The sequence below is a fragment of the Cokeromyces recurvatus genome (genome assembly GCF_025118155.1).
Source record: "Cokeromyces recurvatus strain NRRL 2243 chromosome Unknown BX663scaffold_45, whole genome shotgun sequence".
Classification (NCBI taxonomy): domain Eukaryota; kingdom Fungi; phylum Mucoromycota; class Mucoromycetes; order Mucorales; family Mucoraceae; genus Cokeromyces; species Cokeromyces recurvatus.
In genome coordinates, this window is record NW_026251431.1 from 21,459 (window position 1) to 40,140 (window position 18,682).

Sequence of the window (18,682 nt, forward strand, 5' to 3'; positions counted from 1 at the left end):
AAGAAGTCATAGAATAACAAGGAGCATCATACACAATAAAAGATGGCAGTAGTTCCTTATTAAATGTATGTTCACATCATGTGCATTAAATTTAGTTAATTTATAGATTTTCCTTTAATTAATCCATGTACTGAGACAAATTTACTAAATGAGCAATTACCCTTTATATACTTCATGATGAAGTCACTGCTCATCCAAGAACAATATGTAACTGACAAGAACCTCAAAACAATGATAACCGTTATTAATATCGCACTAAAAGACTGTATCTAACGATATCGTTTTCCAAAAACGTGTCGTTACGTTTTACAAGTGATGTCAAATGGCAATCATTTTTGTTTTCATGATAGACTTCAAGAATACGTTTCTTGTATTAAGTATCATTATATCATCCGTAGATACGATACTGAGGAGTAAAGGGATTGTCTTTGTAATAAAAAATTAAGATTCCTTTGCAAAGATTGAAATATTTCAACAACTTCTTTTCGATGAATCGGTCAAGCCTTCCTTTAGTCCTTATACATATATAACTACTCAATAATCAATACCCTAAGAAAATTTTCTTTGGAGAAAACTGCGTTGAAAAAAAAAATCATTGGTTGGAAAACCAAAGTTAGTTTGTTTCCAGATAGAATAATGATGGCAAGGCTTGAAACAACTTCAAGTTATACCCTGAAGATGAACGTTTTTTTGTACAGCAATCAGATTATGAATGCTCTTTATGAATGTTGGCTAGTTTTAGTCTTATTCTGGCAATTTACATCCTCGTGATGCTGAATTTATTTAACCATACACAACTTACCTCGAGAGGAAAGAAATCTTAGGGAAAATATACAATAATCTTTTTAACATTTATACACTGTGCTGCTATAGTCTTTCACCACTTTTGTTATAATAAAATATTATTAGAGAAGCAACTTCATTATAAAACACAATTTTATTAAGTTGTTTTTTTCATTTTTATTAATATTATAAAAAAAGATGCTTTTCTTAGTTCTCAAATCTCTTTAAAAGGGACTTGATACTAACAGGATTAACCACGAGAAGGTGAAAGCATATCTAATTCCAAAAATAATATTACAACCCATACACAAACAAATTGATACAGGCTGTAATTTTTTCTTCTCCCTCTAAATTTCTACTTGAAAGATAAACGTCCAGTTTCAACTAGTAGACACTTGGCAAAGTCCAACCTGGCCCAAGCCTTGCTAGAAGAAAAAGATAGGATTCCTCACTTCCTACCCCAATAAAAAATACAGTTGGATGTAAGTTTCATTGGAAGCCGGGCTAAACATTCTGACCTGTAGCGTGGCGAAGTGGAAGGAATCCAGATACATGAAGTGCACGACCTGACTATTGTTTACCTGAGAATGTCCCTTCTTTGACCCCTAGCATCTACTTTTGACTTAACAGTAAATACAAGTTGGGATTCTTCACCTAAATAAATAGATGAAAAAACCACGGTCAGAAACGTAAGCTGTGCATCCTTATCTATTTTTATTTTATAAACAGCAACTAGATAAAAATAAAAAGAAGGAAAAACCTCCAAAAAGAAAAAACAGAAAAACTAAACCTTGAGATAAGCCCTTTCAATGGTGCAGACAAAGAGTACGCTAATCACCCTAAAAAAGGAACAGGTTTACAATTTCCAACCCCAAGTATCCTTTTTATTTCCCTCCTCCTTTGGAAATAAATCAAACTTGAGCAGTCAAAATTCGATAAGGTCCCATCAATTATCTAAGGTTGCAATAACCCAAGGTGAAGGTGGATATGCATGTAGTAACCAAAAGAGAGTCTAGGCCTCTCCTTTAGCCATGTTATAAACGGACAGTTCTACAGTCTCAAGTAAGCCAAGCTATGTGACTTGAGCACACTTCATAACCCTGACAGTGTCTATCTATGGTTTCAAGTAAAAATAAAGAAGAATAGGAAAAATAAAAAAAAGCTAAAGAAAAAAGAAGAAAAAAAAAGGAAAAAAAAACGAAAAATGTACTTTTTTTTATAGTAAAATTCAGGAGAAAAAAAAAATAAACGAAAAGAAGGAGAAGTTATTAAAGTTTAATCTTAGCGTATTTTTTTTTGTTTTTAATTTACTTTGCGTTAAATCTTCTCTTCTGCCTTTCCCTTGTCTTTTTTTTTCTCTTTTCTTTTTAATACTTTAGAGATAAGTTTTGTCTTTTATTTGAATGTAGTAAAGCATTACTGTCTTCTTTGAAAGTAAGCAAGAAAGTAAGAAAGTAAGAAAGTAAGAAAAAAAAAAAAGAAGTTGTTTACTTTTTTTATATGTATAAATATTCATGTGAATATATTGAGCATTCTTGTAAAGAAATTAAGCCAAAACTAGTCAAATGCAGTTACACAACAGAGCATGATGTTCATACATTCTCCAAAAGAATAAGAGTAGATAAGCTATCAATAATATAAAAAATGTCATTTTATACAGCAGTTTTATTTTTATTTTTAGACACACAAACACCATCTAGACGCTTTTTTTTCTTGCAATTTTACAAGATGTTCCCTTTTAGCTTTGTTGTGGAACGCTTTTGTTTTTCAATTGTACAAGATATTCTTGGAAGTTTATGCATTTTAAATAATTAGGCTGTAAGCTTTCTTACTACTGTATTATGGCAATTGAGCTTTTTTTATGATGATCATGATAACAAGGCTCTTTAGATTTTGTTCAGTTTGAAAGGAATGATGGTTTTAAAGAGAAGAAAGAGATAGAGTTTCAAAGAGTGTACAAAAGACAATACGATGAAAAAAAAAAAAAAAAAAAAAAAAAAGTTGGGACGTCAATTTTGAAAATGGAAAATGGAACAACCAACATAAAAGTAAGACAATTAAATTTAAAAAGAGTAAAAAGAGAAGTTGATCTTTTCGTTTTTCAACCCAATCTCGAACAAAACTATCATCTTATGAATGAATGCGTTATCAAGCATCAGATACTTATCATTCATATTAGCAACATCAAATATAGTAAGAGCTTGCTCCATGAATTCTAAAAATTCGTTACTAGTTCTGCCTTTTCATTTTTACAACTAGCGTATCATCAGTTTGTTTTTGCTGTAGTGATATTCTCCTGTCGTGAAATAGCAATAAAAACATCTTTGCAAATGGCACCTAGGATACTGATATCTGGTACCTTTTATTCAACTTTGCTTTTGCATGGTGTTCCTTGTTATAGAACAAGCCCTGGATATAAGCATAAGTAATAGTATAGTAGATGAATCACATAATAAAGGATAAACTATAAGCCTGAATATAAAATAAAACTCTGTGTATAACATCTTGTAAATAATATAAAACTTATTGACATCCAATCAATTAAATGTGTCAACTAAATAAGATATCCTATCATTTCTAAATATTTATTTTATAACCTTGATAAAAAGGATTCAAGTCATCTTTGATTCAATAAAATAGACATAAGGAACCTATACTCAGATCAAACAATTTAAATCTTAAATCAGATTATTATAACACCCAATAGATAACCCATATAAATCAGTCTCTTGAGTCAACAAAATGTATATTTGAATACTAACAACGATTCATGGCTCATGTTCTTTGACAGCTATTTTTATTTCTTTGATTCAGGATTCATTAGTATAAATACAAGCAGTTGTTTAGACACAAAATAATCTTTAACCTTCAATTTTTATTTTTATTTTATTTTTATTTTATTTTATTTTTCTTTTATTAAGAAAAACAGTCTTAAACTATACTTCCTTTTGTTCCCTTTCTCTTTTCTATTTTCTTTCTCTTCTTATTTTTCTTTATTATATAACGTTCCATTACAATTATACTATATACAAATACGACAAACAATCATTATAGGCGAGGTATGAGAGCCAATATCACATATTTCATAAAACAAAGTAACGGTATATTAATGTATAATACATAAAGAAAGTATTATGCCTAAATGCATCAAAGAGACTTTCCAGATAAAAGCCAGTTAAACAGGGTATATATCTATTTAACTTATTGAAACTAAACACTCAATTTATAAACGGTTTTTACATGTTAACTTCAGAAATTAAATAACAAGCGTTATAATATGCATTTTTTATAACCTTTATATCATTAAAAAGAGAAACAACTAAGGGCTAATGAAGAGCTATAACCATATCTATAATATATATATTACCTCTTATAAAAAGTATATCTAAACAAGAGTAAATTTGAACAATTATGTAGGCAATTTTGTGAGACAGTGAAATACCTTTTATGTACAAAAAAATTGAATAACAGCAGGCAAAATTACAATCGCCGACTGTAAACAGTAGGAAATAAAGCGCATAGAAGCAATTATATAAGAAAGCAATAACATTATAAAACAAAACTTTAGCAATATATTGATCAATAAACAAGATGCCATACATATCATAGCACATACATCTAATAAACCATTGAAAAATATCCCTAAAAAGGAAATCGCGGAGTTTATAAAAATCACATTTCGCGCTCCGCCTTAAATTTAACTTAATATAGAAGGAAGAAGGAAGAAGGAAGGAAGGAAAAAAAAAGAAATAAATAAATAAAAAAATAAATAAATAAATAAAGGAAAAAAAGGAAAGAAGATAGATAGACAGATGGATAGAGAGAGAAAGATTGAGAAAATAAAACCAGACAAGATAGAATAAGATTGCAAAGGATAGGTGAAAATAGAGGAGTAGAGTTTGTGACAGTATGATTTAAAGAAGAGATAAAAAGAAGAAAAGAATGAGAATAAGAACAAAAGGAAGCTTAGTTTGAGATTGTTTATATAACGTAAAAAGAATAATAAAAAGACTATTTCGTGTCTATACAATTGCTTGTATTTATATTGATGAATCCTGAATCAAAGAAATAAAAACAATTATAAAAAGATAAGTCATGAAACAGCGTTAGTATTGAGATATGCATTCTGATGATTCAAGAGACTGATATATGGGTTATTTATTGGGTGTTATAACTAAGTTTTAAATAAACAATTTATTGTTTAATTTAAGTATAGGTTCCTGATGTTTTTTACATTTTTATTTTATTGGATCAAAGAAGATTTGAATCCTTTATCAAGGTTATAGAAATAAATATTTAAAAATGACACGATGTCTTATAGCTGACATATTCAGATGATAGGATGCTGATAAGTTTTATATTATTTATAGGATGTTATATATGTTGTGGTTTACAGGTAAGATATGGATATAATAAAATAGAAATAAAAATGAAAATGAAAAGAGAAATAGAAGAAGTACGTTGAGGCTTGTCAATAAGTTTTATTAAGATAAAGATAAAAATGAATTCAATTATATTCAATTATAAAAAATAAAGATTAATAATGTAAGAGTTTTTATATTTTTTATGGATAAGGATGATGAGTAATAAGAAGATAAAAACATAACAAATTGTATTTGATAATATAATTATAGAATGATTATTAAGAGTTATAATTATAGATATAGATATAAATTCATATCTTTTGTATGTATTTATTTTTTATAACTAATATGTGCACTCTGAGTAGAATCAATTATTACGTGTATTTGTATTATTCTTATTTTACCCCAGTTTAATTTATATAAAGATATTTTTATGAATCTATATTCAGCAGAACAATAATAGAAGAAAGTATATTTTTAGATGTAGGATTTTTATTAATCATTCTTATATATAAAGATAAATATACTAAATATGTATATAGACAGAATTATCATAGAAGTACACTATATATTTTATTATGACTATTTGTCTTATTTAAGTAATTTATAATTTTTACAACCACGACAATATAATATACAGTATAATACGATTAAGAATTATTTTATTTATAACAAAAATTTAAACATGATGGAGATAGTCAAGTTCAAAAAGTATAAGGCACATAGCAGGCCAACGAATCGTCCAGGCGGAAAAGACAGATGAGTTGAAAGCTGATGAGATTGGTGGCCTGCGTTTTTGTTTATTTGGCAGCTTATTCAAGATGAAGTACAAAGGGTCGGGTTCGGTCAAATATACAGTATAATACGATATCTTAATATATATTCATTTATATAATTTATCTTGTATTATGTAATTTATCTTTTTATAATATTACTCATGCTTATATCCAGAGCTTGTTCTATAACAATAAAGACGACTACAATCATAACACTAATCTGTTCTTCGATCAGTTGACATCCTTAGCCAAAGGTATTCAATACGATAATTGACAAGAACAAATGTCAAGATTATAATTTGAGATAAATGCCATTTTTATCTTTTTAAGAATATTATAAAGTTGAATTTAAAAGACAAAATTAGAAGAATTTGATTGGCTATGTCACGTGACTCGCTGCCTTTTTATTTGCTTATAATTTATTTAAATACGTTTCATACATGAAAAGCGGGTATAGCTCAGCTGGGAGAGCGTTAGACTGAAGATCTAAAGGTCAGGTGTTCGATCCACCTTAGCCGCAATTTTTTTTCTTGATGCTGTTCTTGAGTGCATTTTTTTTTTATATAGCACAAAATAATAAAGATATCCTTTTTTTTTCTAATTATTATATTTCAATACATACCACACTGATCCAGACAAACTAGTATTTAATAATATAGTACAATTTGAATGCGACTGTTGAGTAAAAATGATAATTCTGTATACTTGATTGAACAAACATCTTATTTTATTTTATATACAAGCTTGATATAATCTTTATTTAGCATATGCTTATGTTAGAAAAGATAGTTTATTATAGAGATATATATAGTTTACATTTTATGTTTAATATATTCTAAAGCTAGTTTATGATGTATTATGCGGGGAGAGGGGAGAGAGAAATAAAGTCTAAATACGGCTCATTCAATACAGAGATAGCTTAATACTCGTCTGTTGTGTTAATGATATCGTTTATTATTATTGATTAGCTTAAATAACATGATGTTCAAAACTTAATACAAGTAAACGATACTACGCAATTAAGCGTATTTAATTAGAATAGCTATGTATAATATTTAATCAATAACAGTAAATTCAAAGCAAAAAAAGAAAAAAAAAATACTAAGTGTATCAAGGCACTGTGCCTGAAGAAACAAAACTGTATCAAATAATATTGTACGCTGGTGTTTAATTTAGTTGAATCAGGGTTGTACGTACCTTAGATGCCAAATAGAGATTGGTTACTATCACTTCCCATTGGATCGAACATTCCTGATATAGGATCAATACATTGATAAAAGATGCTTATTAAAACAACTATAAAAAGGTGCTGATTATTTCGAGAATAACAAGGATGTTCTCTTTAAAAAAAAAAAAATAATGTAACAGATTTTCACTAACTTTTACTGCGTCTATTATTATTAATTATTTTACCGATCTAACAATTGTAAAAAGAGGAGTGTTATAATAAATATGTGACAATAAAAAAGGAATTATAAATACTGATATGAAAAATAAGAGAAATCATCTTTGTGTTTTCTTCTTATTAAAGATTCAACTATATTATCTTATTAGTATTAAGTAATACTCTAACATCAGGCGTTAAGCACGACAAGAAACAGTTGACTACAAAATAATGAAGAAGCATATTTTTTTCTTATAGTGTACTGTAGAAATGTATTAAGGTATAATTCATTTAAATGGTAGTGTACTAAAACCTATTACTATTGTTTTTTGTTTTGTTTTTTCTTTTCAATCAAGTACAATACTAAAGAAGAAATTATAGTAGTATTCAATTTAATTACAACGATATTTGTTGTTATACGGCATTATTGGTTAGCAGAGTTTTTTTTTTTTTTTTTTTTTTTTTTTTTTTTTTTTTTTTGCAGCAAAAGATATTCATTACAAGCAATTCTATTGCGATACAAGTAGTAGTCTTGTATACATGCATAATAAGCAAAATTGTTATCATAAAAGGAAAAAAAAAAGGAGGCGTAGTTATTGAGCAGTTATTGTTAATAAGTTTCTTTAGAATTCATTGTTTTCAAGTATGTTACAACAAACTTAAAAAAAAAAAAAAAAAAAAACGTACGATAATACAATGATAGAATCTATCATGTTTATCGTTGTCACTTTTTTTTTCTTTTTTTTTTTCTTTCCACTTTAAATATAATAGTAATAAATGTTATTTTATATATTTTGTATTTGAGATATACGATATTAATAAATAAAATAAAGTGCAAAAATCTAGATTTTTTTTTTTTTTTTTTTTTTTTTGAAAATAGGTTTGATGGTTGCAATTAATACATTACATTGATGCTTGTGTAAGTGCTACAATACATAAATAAATTCTATTCATCTCCCGCCATCAAATGTAGTAGTATACATACAACTGTGATTGTATACATTTGTTTCAGATCTAGCTTATCTCTCCTCTTCTTTTTCTTTATTTTGTTTATCTAAAAATACAATGGGTTGCTGTTCATCTATAGAAGTTGGGGATAATGATACTTATAATAAATTCAGAAATGAAGAAATAGAAAGCCAACTCAGGATGGAGAAACTAAATAGTAAAAATGAAGTCAAGTTATTATTACTCGGTAACATTATGCTTTCTTCCATCTCATCATCATGTCAATAATTAATCTCCCCCTTTTTTTTTTTTTTTTTTTTTTTTTACAATTAATAAATAGGCGCTGGTGAATCCGGGAAATCAACTATACTCAAACAAATGAAACTCATTCACGACGGTGGATTCTCAAAGGATGAAAGAGAAGCTTACAAAGAAATCATCTTTAGTAATGCCATCCAATCGATCCATGTTCTCTTGGAATCTATGCAAGATTTAGGTATTTCTTTAGGCGATCCACAAAGGAATCAGGGCTTTTTTGAATTTATCATGCAACAAAAGGTCAATAATACTATGCAACCTGACATTATTAGAGCTATTCAATCTTTATGGCAAGATAAGGGTGTTCAAGAGACGTTTAAACGAAGAAACGAATTCCAATTAAATGATTCTGCTTCATAGTAATTAAAATATGTTACACATACACACACACGAAAAAAGGATATACATACTTATTTTTATATATTTGAATTTAGTTATTTTGAATCAATAGATCGTATAGGTGGAGCCCATTATGTTCCTACAGATCAAGATATATTACGCTCTCGTGTAAAGACAACAGGCATTACAGAGAGTCGATTTAACTTTGGGACACTTACGTACCGTATGTTTGATGTAGGAGGACAACGTTCAGAACGTAAGAAATGGATTCATTGCTTTGAGGATGTGACAGCCGTCATCTTTATGGTAGCCATCTCTGAATATGACCAGGTGTTGATTGAAGATGAAACGGTGAATCGTATGCAGGAGGCCCTAACGTTATTTGACTCGATTTGTAACTCACGATGGTTTGAAAGGACATCGACTATCTTATTTCTAAACAAAACAGACCTCTTTCGTGAAAAGTTACCTACCAGTCCTCTTTCCATTTATTTCCCTGATTACAAAGGGGAGGCTGATTTTGATCAGGCATGTGATTATTTAACACAAAGATTCGTTTCCCTCAATTCTTCGTCCGATAAACAAGTCTACACGCATTTAACATGTGCAACAGATACAGAACAAGTTAAATTTGTCATGACAGCCGTGAATGACATTATCTTGCAAGCAAATTTAAGAAATGTGGGTTTAATTTAATAAATACCCCAATCCCACCTCTCTCTCTCTTTTTATATATATACATATATACATATATACATGTACACATATATACATATATAAAACCAAAGAAACACATACATACATACATACATACATACAGTCACACACACACACACCTTATTTATTTTTGATATATTTATATAGATGTGTATTTATATATTTATGTATTCATATATATTTATAAACTTGCCCTTTCATTTATTGAACAAAAGTAGTGCAAGCATTCATTTGAATCTCACCAAATGGACGATCTTGTTTAACCTTAATTTTATCCTTTGTAGATAACAATAAAATATCATAAAAGAGTCTAGCAGCATCAGCTCGATTAGTAGAGTGCATAGGTGCTAATTCTCCAAATTTAATTGTTTCTCTAGAAACAAATTGAGTTTCGAGTTTTTCAAGTGTTTCTCTTGTACTTGTATTTAATGTTTGTGTCATAAATCCATTCTCTTCTTCAAATTCACCCATATCCTAAATATAAAAGTGAGTAATAGTAATAATAATAAAAAGGAGAGATTGAATTGAATCATTGTTATTTACAGTATTGAAATGAGCTGCCATGGCATCTTGATTAAATTCTCCTGCATCAAAATCACCTCCATCATCAAATTGAAAAGCTCTTTGCAAATCAGCACCTTCTTCTTCCATAATACGTGGTTCCTTTTCAATTTGACCTAACGCTTGAGATGCACGTCTCTTGCGATTGAATTGTTCAAACATGGTCTCAAGTTCATGACCTAATGAACCAAGAGGTGCGGTCAACTTGACTACCTCCTTTGTTCCCTTTGCCATGTCAAATCCTGTTTCTTTAGTTACAATTGTACTTGTATCATTAGCATAACGACGTAAATCCTCTTGTGGAATTTCTGTTACTTTATCTACAACAAGTCTTTTACGACGACGCACAACGGGTTGCTCTACATCCATATCAAATAATTGAGTATCTTCAACAATGCCTGCTTGCATCAATGTATCATCCTCATTAGGTAAATTAAATTGTTCAATGGCTGCTGCATTAGGCGCTTCAAGATCTTGATCAGCAACATCAAAATCAAAATCAATAGTGTCGTTAAAGAGTCCATTGTCATTCAAATTCATTTCTTTCATGGGATCAGCAATGGCATCCATGTCAAAGGCAGTATCAGCAAATCCTGGTTCATTGTCACGACGACCTACTTCAACGCCACCTAGACCACGACCTGTTTCGTAGTTACCAAAACTAAAGTCGTTAAGGGTAATATCTTGAGACATATCGACAAAGCTATCTAAAATAGGATCACGTTCATCTAAAGCGGTACCTCCACTAACAAATAAAAAAAAAAAAAAAAAAAGGAGAAGAAGAAGAAGAAAGTAAATAAATAAATAAATGTATTCATCAGTAGGCTGTTTATGTTGTTGTTTACTTTATGTTGAAGGGTAGATCAGGAAGTAAAATGTCGAATTCAGTTAATTTATTTTGTAATGTAATGGTATTTACGTTGGCAATAGTATGATGAATATCAGGCATGTTTACATCTCCCTTTTTAAAAGCCTATAATACGATAATAATAAAAAAATTTAGATGAAAAAAAAATAGATATGAAGACATATTTCTTACCAACTTAATCTTGACAAGTGCTTCATTACAATCTTCTAATAAATATTTAGTTTTTCTTGAAAAAATACGAACGACACCAAGCAATAATTGACCAGAAACACGAAGTGCAATAGGTTCCTCTTCTTGGTTTGTCTTGATGGCATCTAAACAACAACAACAAAAGTTAAGGGAAAGAGTTAATGCGTCACTAAGGAATGAAATCTTTTTATTCTTGTACCAATTGTCTTTTCAAGATTAGTTTGTAAGAATTGAGACTTTGAAATCTTTCTTTCCCAATGAGAAGCTAACCAAACACGAGCCAATGGCCCTTGTTTTATTCTTAATTGATCAGAAAGCATCAGTTAAAAAAAAAAAAAAAAGAATAGAAAAAAGATTTAAAAAAAAAAAAAATTATAGATAGTTTAATATTTCACGCGGCAACAAAAAAAAAAAAAAAAAAAAAAAAAATAAAATAAAATAAAATAAAAAAAAAAAACTAATAATTATAATAGTTATAATACGCGCAACAAGACGCGTCACATGAATTTCCCCTTATTATTATTATTATCCATCTTTACACATATCACTTATACATTCACATGAACCAGCAATTTTACCAGTAGATAACCAAATATCAAGAGCAAAGGCAACAGTTTCTGCACAATTAAAACCTAAAACAATATCCTGAATGGTAGTCATAAGGAAAAAGTAATGATAAAATTACCTTGAATGTTGAGCTGGAATAGTTTGATTAGCTAAGAAATTAGGAGAGACGATCGATATTCTGTGCTTTTAAGAAAGTCTTTACATTGTTTATAATTATGAGGAAATACAGTTTTATATATATAAAAGGGAATATAGCATTGCATATCCTTGTTTAGGTTATTCAGAATGTAAACAAGTAATTTGATATTAATATATGCATATATATTAATGACTTACTTCAACATGCCACGCAAAAAGTTGATTTCCGCATATCCCAAAGAATAAAAGTAAAGTGTATTTACATGGTGTATACCATTGTTGTAAAGTAAAAAAAGAAAAAAAAAAAAGACCTTTGTTTTTTTTTAATATTTGTTTGACAATAGATACCACGATTACTTAACATGGGTTGTTCCTATATAAAAATATTCCAACTTCAACATAGAACACTTTACAATAGGATTTTTAATATTGGACTTGTTCTTCTAAATTTAGAAGGTAGATCAGATAAGATTTATATAAAAAGTAATAAAACTACTAATAACAATCAATCCGGTGGAATCACTTTGACCGGGCCCGTTCATGATTGATCCAAGGTTGTACCGCTATTTTCTTTTTTTTTTTTATTTTTTTTTAAAAAAAAAGAGTGGTTATTATAAATACATATATACTGTGTACTACCCGATCATAATAAGTATGCATATATACATGAAAGGCAATGTGAAACCCTTCTAAAATCAATTAAATAATAACAGTATAATACTAAAGATATGTTTCATACAATAGTAGTTGATTGTTACACTTTATTATTGTATTGTGTACATTATCATATTATCTAATAAATGTTATAACAGTGTGTGTGTGTATGCATATAAAGTTAGTTAAGATATAGTTTTAATTTAACGCTTATAATCGAACCTATTCCTTATTGATATCAAACTATCATTATTTTCACACACACACACACACACATGCATATATACGTGTATTATATATAATAGATAATAGATTAGATTATAGCCTTTCTCTTTTCTTTTCTTTTCTTTTCTTTCTTTTTTCTAATAATAAAAGATGTCTAATGAAAAGCATCAAGTAGATCAAATATCAAATAAAGAAATTGACTCTATTATAGAAATTGAAGATCATGTCCCAGAACCCAAATTAAAAAGAACACTTAAAGCCCGTCATTTAGCTGTGATTATTAATATTATTAAATAAATAAATAAAAAAAGACGATGTAATAATATATGTTGATAGATGATCTCTTTGGGCGGTGTCATTGGCCAAGGTCTTTTCCTTTCTGCTGGTGGCAATTTAAATAGAGCAGGTGAAAATAGCTTAAATAATTTAGAATTATATCAAAAAAAATTAACAAAATAGTCTTGTTTGTTTTGGTTTGTATGTTTTAGGTCCTGCGGGTGCTCTTATAGCTTATGCAATTATCGGTTTTATTGTTTATTGGGTTACTTTTTCTTTGGGTGAAATGTCAACTTATATTCCTGTAAGTCTGCTGATTTTTTTCTTGTTACGATAATAATATATACATATATATATATAAAAACGCGTTTACTTACTTTTGTATGTAAAGGTCTCTGGATCTTTTACTGTCTTTTGTAGACGATTTGTAGATACATCATTTGGTACAACAATTGGTTATAATTATTGGGCTTGCTGGTCCATTATTGTTGCTAGTGAATTAACAGCGCTACCACTTGTAATGGAATTTTGGACAGATCGTGTACCTGGTTGGGCATGTATGTAAAATAATTATATAAAAAATAGAGTTAGAGTTTTAGGGATATTGACTGGTTTAAACAATACCAAAAAAAAAAAAAAAAAAAAAAAAAAATAGGGTCGGGTATTTGGTTAGTTGTGATTTATACATTAAACGTATTTGGTGCAAGAAGTTATGGTGAAGCTGAATATTGGTTTAGTGTTGTAATAATAAGAAGTTTAATAAAAAGAATACAAATGATGAATTTAACCATTATTCCTTTTTTTGGATTAGATCAAAATTGTCGCTGTTCTTGTTTTCATTATTGTAGGCTGTATTACCTCAGGAGGTTTAATTGGGTAATTTACAACAAAGGGATTGAATATCTGTTTATTTATTTATTTTCTTAAGAAACACAACGCCTCATGAAGTTTATGGGTTCAAGTACTGGAATGATCCAGGTGCATTCTCTAATGGCGCATTAGGTGTTGTAAATGCGTTCGTATTAGCTTCTTTTAGTATGCAAGGTACAGAAATTGTTGGTATCACTGCTGGTGAGTGTGAAAACCCTGTGAAGGTAAAAAAAAATAAAATGACATCATATTATCCTTTTTTTTTTAAAAAAAAAATAATTCTTAATTCTTAATTCTTAATACTGATACTACTAATAATAATAATAGCAAGTTCCCCGTGCTATTCGAAATGTATTTTGGCGTATCATTATTTTTTACTTGGGTTCAGGTAATTTCAATATAAAAATATATAATTAGATAAAGCAATCATCATTATTTTGTTTTGCATAAATAGTGTTTATCATGGGTATGCTTATTCCATATGATGATCCTCGTAATCTAAGTGGTAGTAATTCAGTCACTGTTTCACCTTTTACCATTGTCTTTGGGAAAGCAGGATTACAAAGTGTAGCTCATATCATGAACACTGTCATTCTTATCACTGTAAAACAAAAACAAAGACAAAAGAAAAAAGAAGGGGAAAAAAAAAACTAAATTAATATGTGTATATATTAGGTCCTTTCTTGTGCAAATAGTGGAATGTATGTAAGCTCTCGAATGCTTTGTGCTTTATCTAATGAGGGATTAGCGCATCGTAAACTTTGTAAGTTATAATAGTAGTAGTAGTAGTGTAACATGACCTATTCCACCTTCTAATCATCTATCATTTTATTATTATGGGGAAACCCCTCCCTACTGTGTAGCTCAAATCTCTCGTCGTGGTGTCCCTCTTTATTCACTTACTTGTACTGCCCTCGTCTGTCTTATCACGTTTGCTACTTCATTTATTCCTGGCAAGGCACTCTTTATTGTCTTGACCAATTTATCAGGTGTAGCAGGCTTTGTAACATGGGGTGGTATCTGTTTCTCTCATTATCGTTTCCGTAAGGCGCTTAAATGTCAGGGACGTACCGTCAAGGATCTACCCATCACAACTCCCTTTCATCCCTTTGGTGATCTCTTTGGGATGGTCGCGTGTGTGGTGATTGCGCTGATGGCTGGTTATTCTTATTTTGTACCTCCTAATGCGGTAGGCCTGATCGGTAACTATGGTGGTCTGGTCTGTATCCTGATCTTGTTTATCGTCCTCAAGTTTTGGACAAAATCCAAGATGATCCCTATTGATGAAATCGATTTAGATACTGGAAGAGCGGATTATAGTAGTGATCTGATGACTAAAGAAGGAGAAGAAGATGATTCAGATAAGACAGGTCCAATTTGGAAACGAATATGGAAAAAGTTTGTCTATATTGTTACATAATTTTTATTTATTTATTTTATTTATTTTATTTTATTTTATTTTAAATCAATAAATATATACATATACTCATTTATACATATTTATATTATGGGTGACTGTTGCTGTATGTAGCTTGTGCTAGTGACCCGCTTCGTCTCGTAATTCCCTCATCCTCTTTACAAAGATCCGCTTGATATCCATGATAATAAACATGATCTGGATCTGGATTACAATAGGTATCTGCTGGGATCTCTAACGATTCAAAATCTTTTTTAGCCCTCCCTGTCCATTCAACTCGATCCTCGGGTGTAAAAGCAAATTTGCCTAAATTGGCCCAATAATAAGCTTTCAAAAATCGAATCTCATGTATGAATTGCATCTCAAAGACACCATGTCGAAGTACCATGTATCCCTCTACAATCCTTCGTGTCATAATATAAGGTAACGCTCGTGCAAGATATAAACAAGGTTGTGTAAATTCCCAAAACTTCACTTGTTGAAATGCATGATTAAGACGTGATAAATCAAAGATATATTTTTCATATTGATTATCACTTTGATCAATTTGTCCATCTTCAACCATACAATAAAGTCCCATGGTTGCAAAAATGAGACCATAAATAGGAAAAATATTGGCTATATGTATATAATGGTAAGAAAAAGAGTAAGAAAACGTCCTTTTATATACATCTATATTCTTACGTGTCATCGTTAAACCTGGTAAATGATGGATTAATTTTTGTAAATGTCGTTTAGCCATATCCACCATATGATTTCTTGCATAATAACATACAAGAGTGCCATGAATGGCAATTCGATTATAATCAGCTGCTTCCTTGATATGCGCCTCTAGTAAAGCTACATAAGGTGCACAATTAGCCATCCTATCGACTACAATAGCATTCCCAATATGATAGACTCCTAACCAAACTTCAGCTTCAAAATCCCCATTTGCATGCGCTGTATGCGCCATCTGTTTCATCAGTTCCATCTCCACCTCGGACCTTCCAAAGGTGCCTTCAAAGATCCTCATCGTTATTAATAACCCTACCGCTCTATAAAACAATTGAAATTCTGTCACAACTCCTAATGTCATCGACCCCTCTACAGATTGATACAACAGATCACGAGCATTTGAAAACTTGCCAGCAGCAAAACACAATAAGGAACAAATGGTTAATGTATCTGGATCTGCCATCTTTTGTTTCAAGGCCTTTGCAATATAAAAGATACTATTCGTCTTGTCATCATTCAGCCAACACAAAAGAGCATTTCGTGCTAGAAAGAGTGTGTAGTTGAGACTCGTCTTCTGTTCCAATCGCTCACATTCATTAAGACCTACCAAACATGCATAAATAAAGTCGCGTTCATTCCCTGTATAAAAATAAATATTCGAGAGTTGGGCCATGATCTCTGCAACACGTTTCCCATTTTCAGCAGAGCGTCTATAACGATGAGAATGATGAGAATGATGATGACGATTGCGACGACAACGACATGTGAAAAAAAGATGGCGACGATGTCGATACTGACGGAATCGATGCTTCCAAAATTGTAACCAAAATAAAGTATCCGTTTGTGGCCAAGGCTCACCTAGAACCTTAAGCGCTCGAAACAAATAACGTTCACCTTCTATTAATTTAGTCCTCATCGTATAGCACATACCCAACTTTCTATAAATATCGCTTAATCGGATTGTTCCAAATTGTTCTAATCTCTCGGGGTAATCATCTAAAATTTTCACAATACGTTGCAAGTTAAGCGTAGCCTCAGGTAACAGATAAGCTTGCATATTTTGATCAGCTAGTTTCTCTAAATAATACAATTGTTTATCGACTGCATCTGTCTCGAGATAGTGACGCGTAATTTTCCTTAATGATTCGTATGTGGATTGTTGGTTTGTTTCATAGTAACGGGCTAAAGCATAGTGTTGTGAGATACGTGTTTCGTACGAGATCATATCATAGATACTTTGAGGGATGGTAATATGAGTAAAGATATACAAATTATCGTCTGCTTGTTGAAGGAAATGATAAAGATCTAAATGAGTGATGAGTTGTTGTATTTGATCTATATCCTGAGATAAAAAAATCCTATTATTCGGTTTAATAACTGCTTTTACTTCAAATAATGAAAAATATTGATCCAAACAGCAGGCAATCTATAAGAAAAAGAAAAGAGAATTTAATGTATTACTAACGATATGTATGTATGTTGTATGTATATTTACAGTAAGAAATTCTTGGTAATTGGGATCAAGTCTGTCAAATTGCATTTTAATGATACGTTTATAATCAAAATTACCAAGCACATCTTCTAAATCAAAACTATTACTACTTGGAACAAGTTCACCGTCAACCACAGTAACATGATTAAAATCCTTTAATACAATCGCCACATTTCTAAAAAAAAAAAATAAATAAATTTATCATTACTTAATAAAATAGACAAACGAAAAAAAAAAAAAAAATAGAGAACAAGCTTACTTGACATATAAAGGATTCCCTCCTGTACGTTTCTATAGAATCATTGTTATAATATATATTTCTTCCTTTCCTTTTTTTTTTCTTTTTTTCTGTAAAATTTTACCTGTATAACTTTAACTATTTCTGGACTAATCCTATTCACACCACTTCCAAAATTTTGTAATATAATTTCACCAATTTCATCTTCCCCTAAACCGTTCAAGGGTATCTCAACATAGGATCCAGCCATTCTAAATTGCTCAATAAATGTGACATTGTAATCCTTGATTGGCCTTGTTACCATCAAGATCATGACCTTTTGACAGCACTCATGAATGTGTTGTAATATGCGTATTGAAGCCGAATCAGCCCCTTTTTTTTTTAAAAAAAAAAAAAAGAGATATATATATATACATATATAAAGGATAGTAAGTCAAAAAGTATCTATATAACACTTCACACACACATACACACACACACACATACATATAGATATATGTCTTACATTGAACATCGTCACAGATAAAAACCAATCCTACATGCTTTGAAACATGCGTAACAATACGTGTAATTACACCCGTCAAAAGTATATCACGTGCCCGTCCATCCAATAGTCTAGTATATCTATTTTCGCTAATATCCTCAAGGGATGTAAAGATGACTTTAAAGAGAGGCATATAACCATCTTCTTCACCACATTTTTGTAAACATCGTGAAATGAGGTCAACCATATCATTATTATTATTATTATTATTAGATGATGCAGTATAGGTCGTTAATCGATTAGGCTTAACTTGGTCACTGCTTGAAGAGATTACATCCAATTCTATATTTGGAGTTT

The 18,682-nt window shown here is 30.1% G+C and overlaps 4 protein-coding genes and 1 non-coding gene across 5 annotated transcripts; 3 read left to right on the forward strand and 2 right to left on the reverse strand.

The window, feature by feature from the left end:
* The first annotated feature begins 6,370 nt into the window (after positions 1-6,370).
* BX663DRAFT_t134 lies at positions 6,371-6,443 on the forward strand. Its single transcript has one exon. It is a non-coding gene; the product is annotated as a tRNA-Phe (tRNA).
* A 1,725-nt stretch (positions 6,444-8,168) lies between these two features.
* Positions 8,169-9,743, forward strand: BX663DRAFT_526051 (G protein alpha subunit). The gene is made up of 3 exons (XM_051529856.1): positions 8,169-8,502; positions 8,596-8,932; positions 9,008-9,743. Exons 1-3 carry the CDS (start codon positions 8,373-8,375, stop codon positions 9,606-9,608), a joined length of 1,068 nt encoding a protein of 355 aa, XP_051378045.1. The 5' UTR covers positions 8,169-8,372; the 3' UTR covers positions 9,609-9,743.
* BX663DRAFT_526053 (Rec8 like protein-domain-containing protein) lies at positions 9,669-11,582 on the reverse strand. Its single transcript, XM_051529857.1, has 4 exons — positions 11,447-11,582; positions 11,230-11,372; positions 11,036-11,163; positions 9,669-10,935 (listed from the first exon to the last, which is right to left on the reverse strand). The coding sequence occupies exons 1-4, from the start codon at positions 11,565-11,567 to the stop codon at positions 10,104-10,106; spliced, it is 1,224 nt and encodes a 407-aa protein (XP_051378046.1). The 5' UTR covers positions 11,568-11,582; the 3' UTR covers positions 9,669-10,103.
* A 1,379-nt stretch (positions 11,583-12,961) lies between these two features.
* BX663DRAFT_526058 (amino acid permease/ SLC12A domain-containing protein) lies at positions 12,962-15,476 on the forward strand. Its single transcript, XM_051529858.1, has 11 exons — positions 12,962-13,104; positions 13,168-13,237; positions 13,320-13,411; positions 13,499-13,664; positions 13,763-13,848; positions 13,919-13,983; positions 14,036-14,201; positions 14,305-14,365; positions 14,432-14,580; positions 14,653-14,740; positions 14,841-15,476. The coding sequence occupies exons 1-11, from the start codon at positions 12,982-12,984 to the stop codon at positions 15,395-15,397; spliced, it is 1,623 nt and encodes a 540-aa protein (XP_051378047.1). The 5' UTR covers positions 12,962-12,981; the 3' UTR covers positions 15,398-15,476.
* On the reverse strand, positions 15,419-18,597 carry BX663DRAFT_526061 (uncharacterized protein). The gene is made up of 6 exons (XM_051529859.1): positions 18,347-18,597; positions 17,966-18,213; positions 17,863-17,894; positions 17,607-17,778; positions 16,079-17,537; positions 15,419-16,012 (listed from the first exon to the last, which is right to left on the reverse strand). Exons 1-6 carry the CDS (start codon positions 18,570-18,572, stop codon positions 15,483-15,485), a joined length of 2,667 nt encoding a protein of 888 aa, XP_051378048.1. The 5' UTR covers positions 18,573-18,597; the 3' UTR covers positions 15,419-15,482.
* Between the last annotated feature and the right edge of the window lie 85 nt (positions 18,598-18,682).

Coding starts and splice junctions, on each gene's coding strand:
- BX663DRAFT_526051 (XM_051529856.1), top strand. CDS start 8,373: ATGGGTTGCTGTTCATCTATAGAAGTTGGGGATAATGATACTTATAAT. Junction 8,503..8,595: donor AGTCAAGTTATTATTACTCG/GTAACATTATGC, acceptor ATTAATAAATAG/GCGCTGGTGAATCCGGGAAA. Junction 8,933..9,007: donor TTAAATGATTCTGCTTCATA/GTAATTAAAATA, acceptor ATTTGAATTTAG/TTATTTTGAATCAATAGATC.
- BX663DRAFT_526053 (XM_051529857.1), bottom strand. CDS start 11,567: ATGCTTTCTGATCAATTAAGAATAAAACAAGGGCCATTGGCTCGTGTT. Junction 11,373..11,446: donor TAATCTTGAAAAGACAATTG/GTACAAGAATAA, acceptor GTTGTTGTTTAG/ATGCCATCAAGACAAACCAA. Junction 11,164..11,229: donor CACTTGTCAAGATTAAGTTG/GTAAGAAATATG, acceptor ATCGTATTATAG/GCTTTTAAAAAGGGAGATGT.
- BX663DRAFT_526058 (XM_051529858.1), top strand. CDS start 12,982: ATGTCTAATGAAAAGCATCAAGTAGATCAAATATCAAATAAAGAAATT. Junction 13,238..13,319: donor TGGCAATTTAAATAGAGCAG/GTGAAAATAGCT, acceptor TGTATGTTTTAG/GTCCTGCGGGTGCTCTTATA. Junction 14,581..14,652: donor ACACTGTCATTCTTATCACT/GTAAAACAAAAA, acceptor TGTATATATTAG/GTCCTTTCTTGTGCAAATAG.
- BX663DRAFT_526061 (XM_051529859.1), bottom strand. CDS start 18,572: ATGGTTGACCTCATTTCACGATGTTTACAAAAATGTGGTGAAGAAGAT. Junction 18,214..18,346: donor TATCTGTGACGATGTTCAAT/GTAAGACATATA, acceptor TAAAAAAAAAAG/GGGCTGATTCGGCTTCAATA. Junction 17,538..17,606: donor ATTACCAAGAATTTCTTACT/GTAAATATACAT, acceptor TTTTTCTTATAG/ATTGCCTGCTGTTTGGATCA.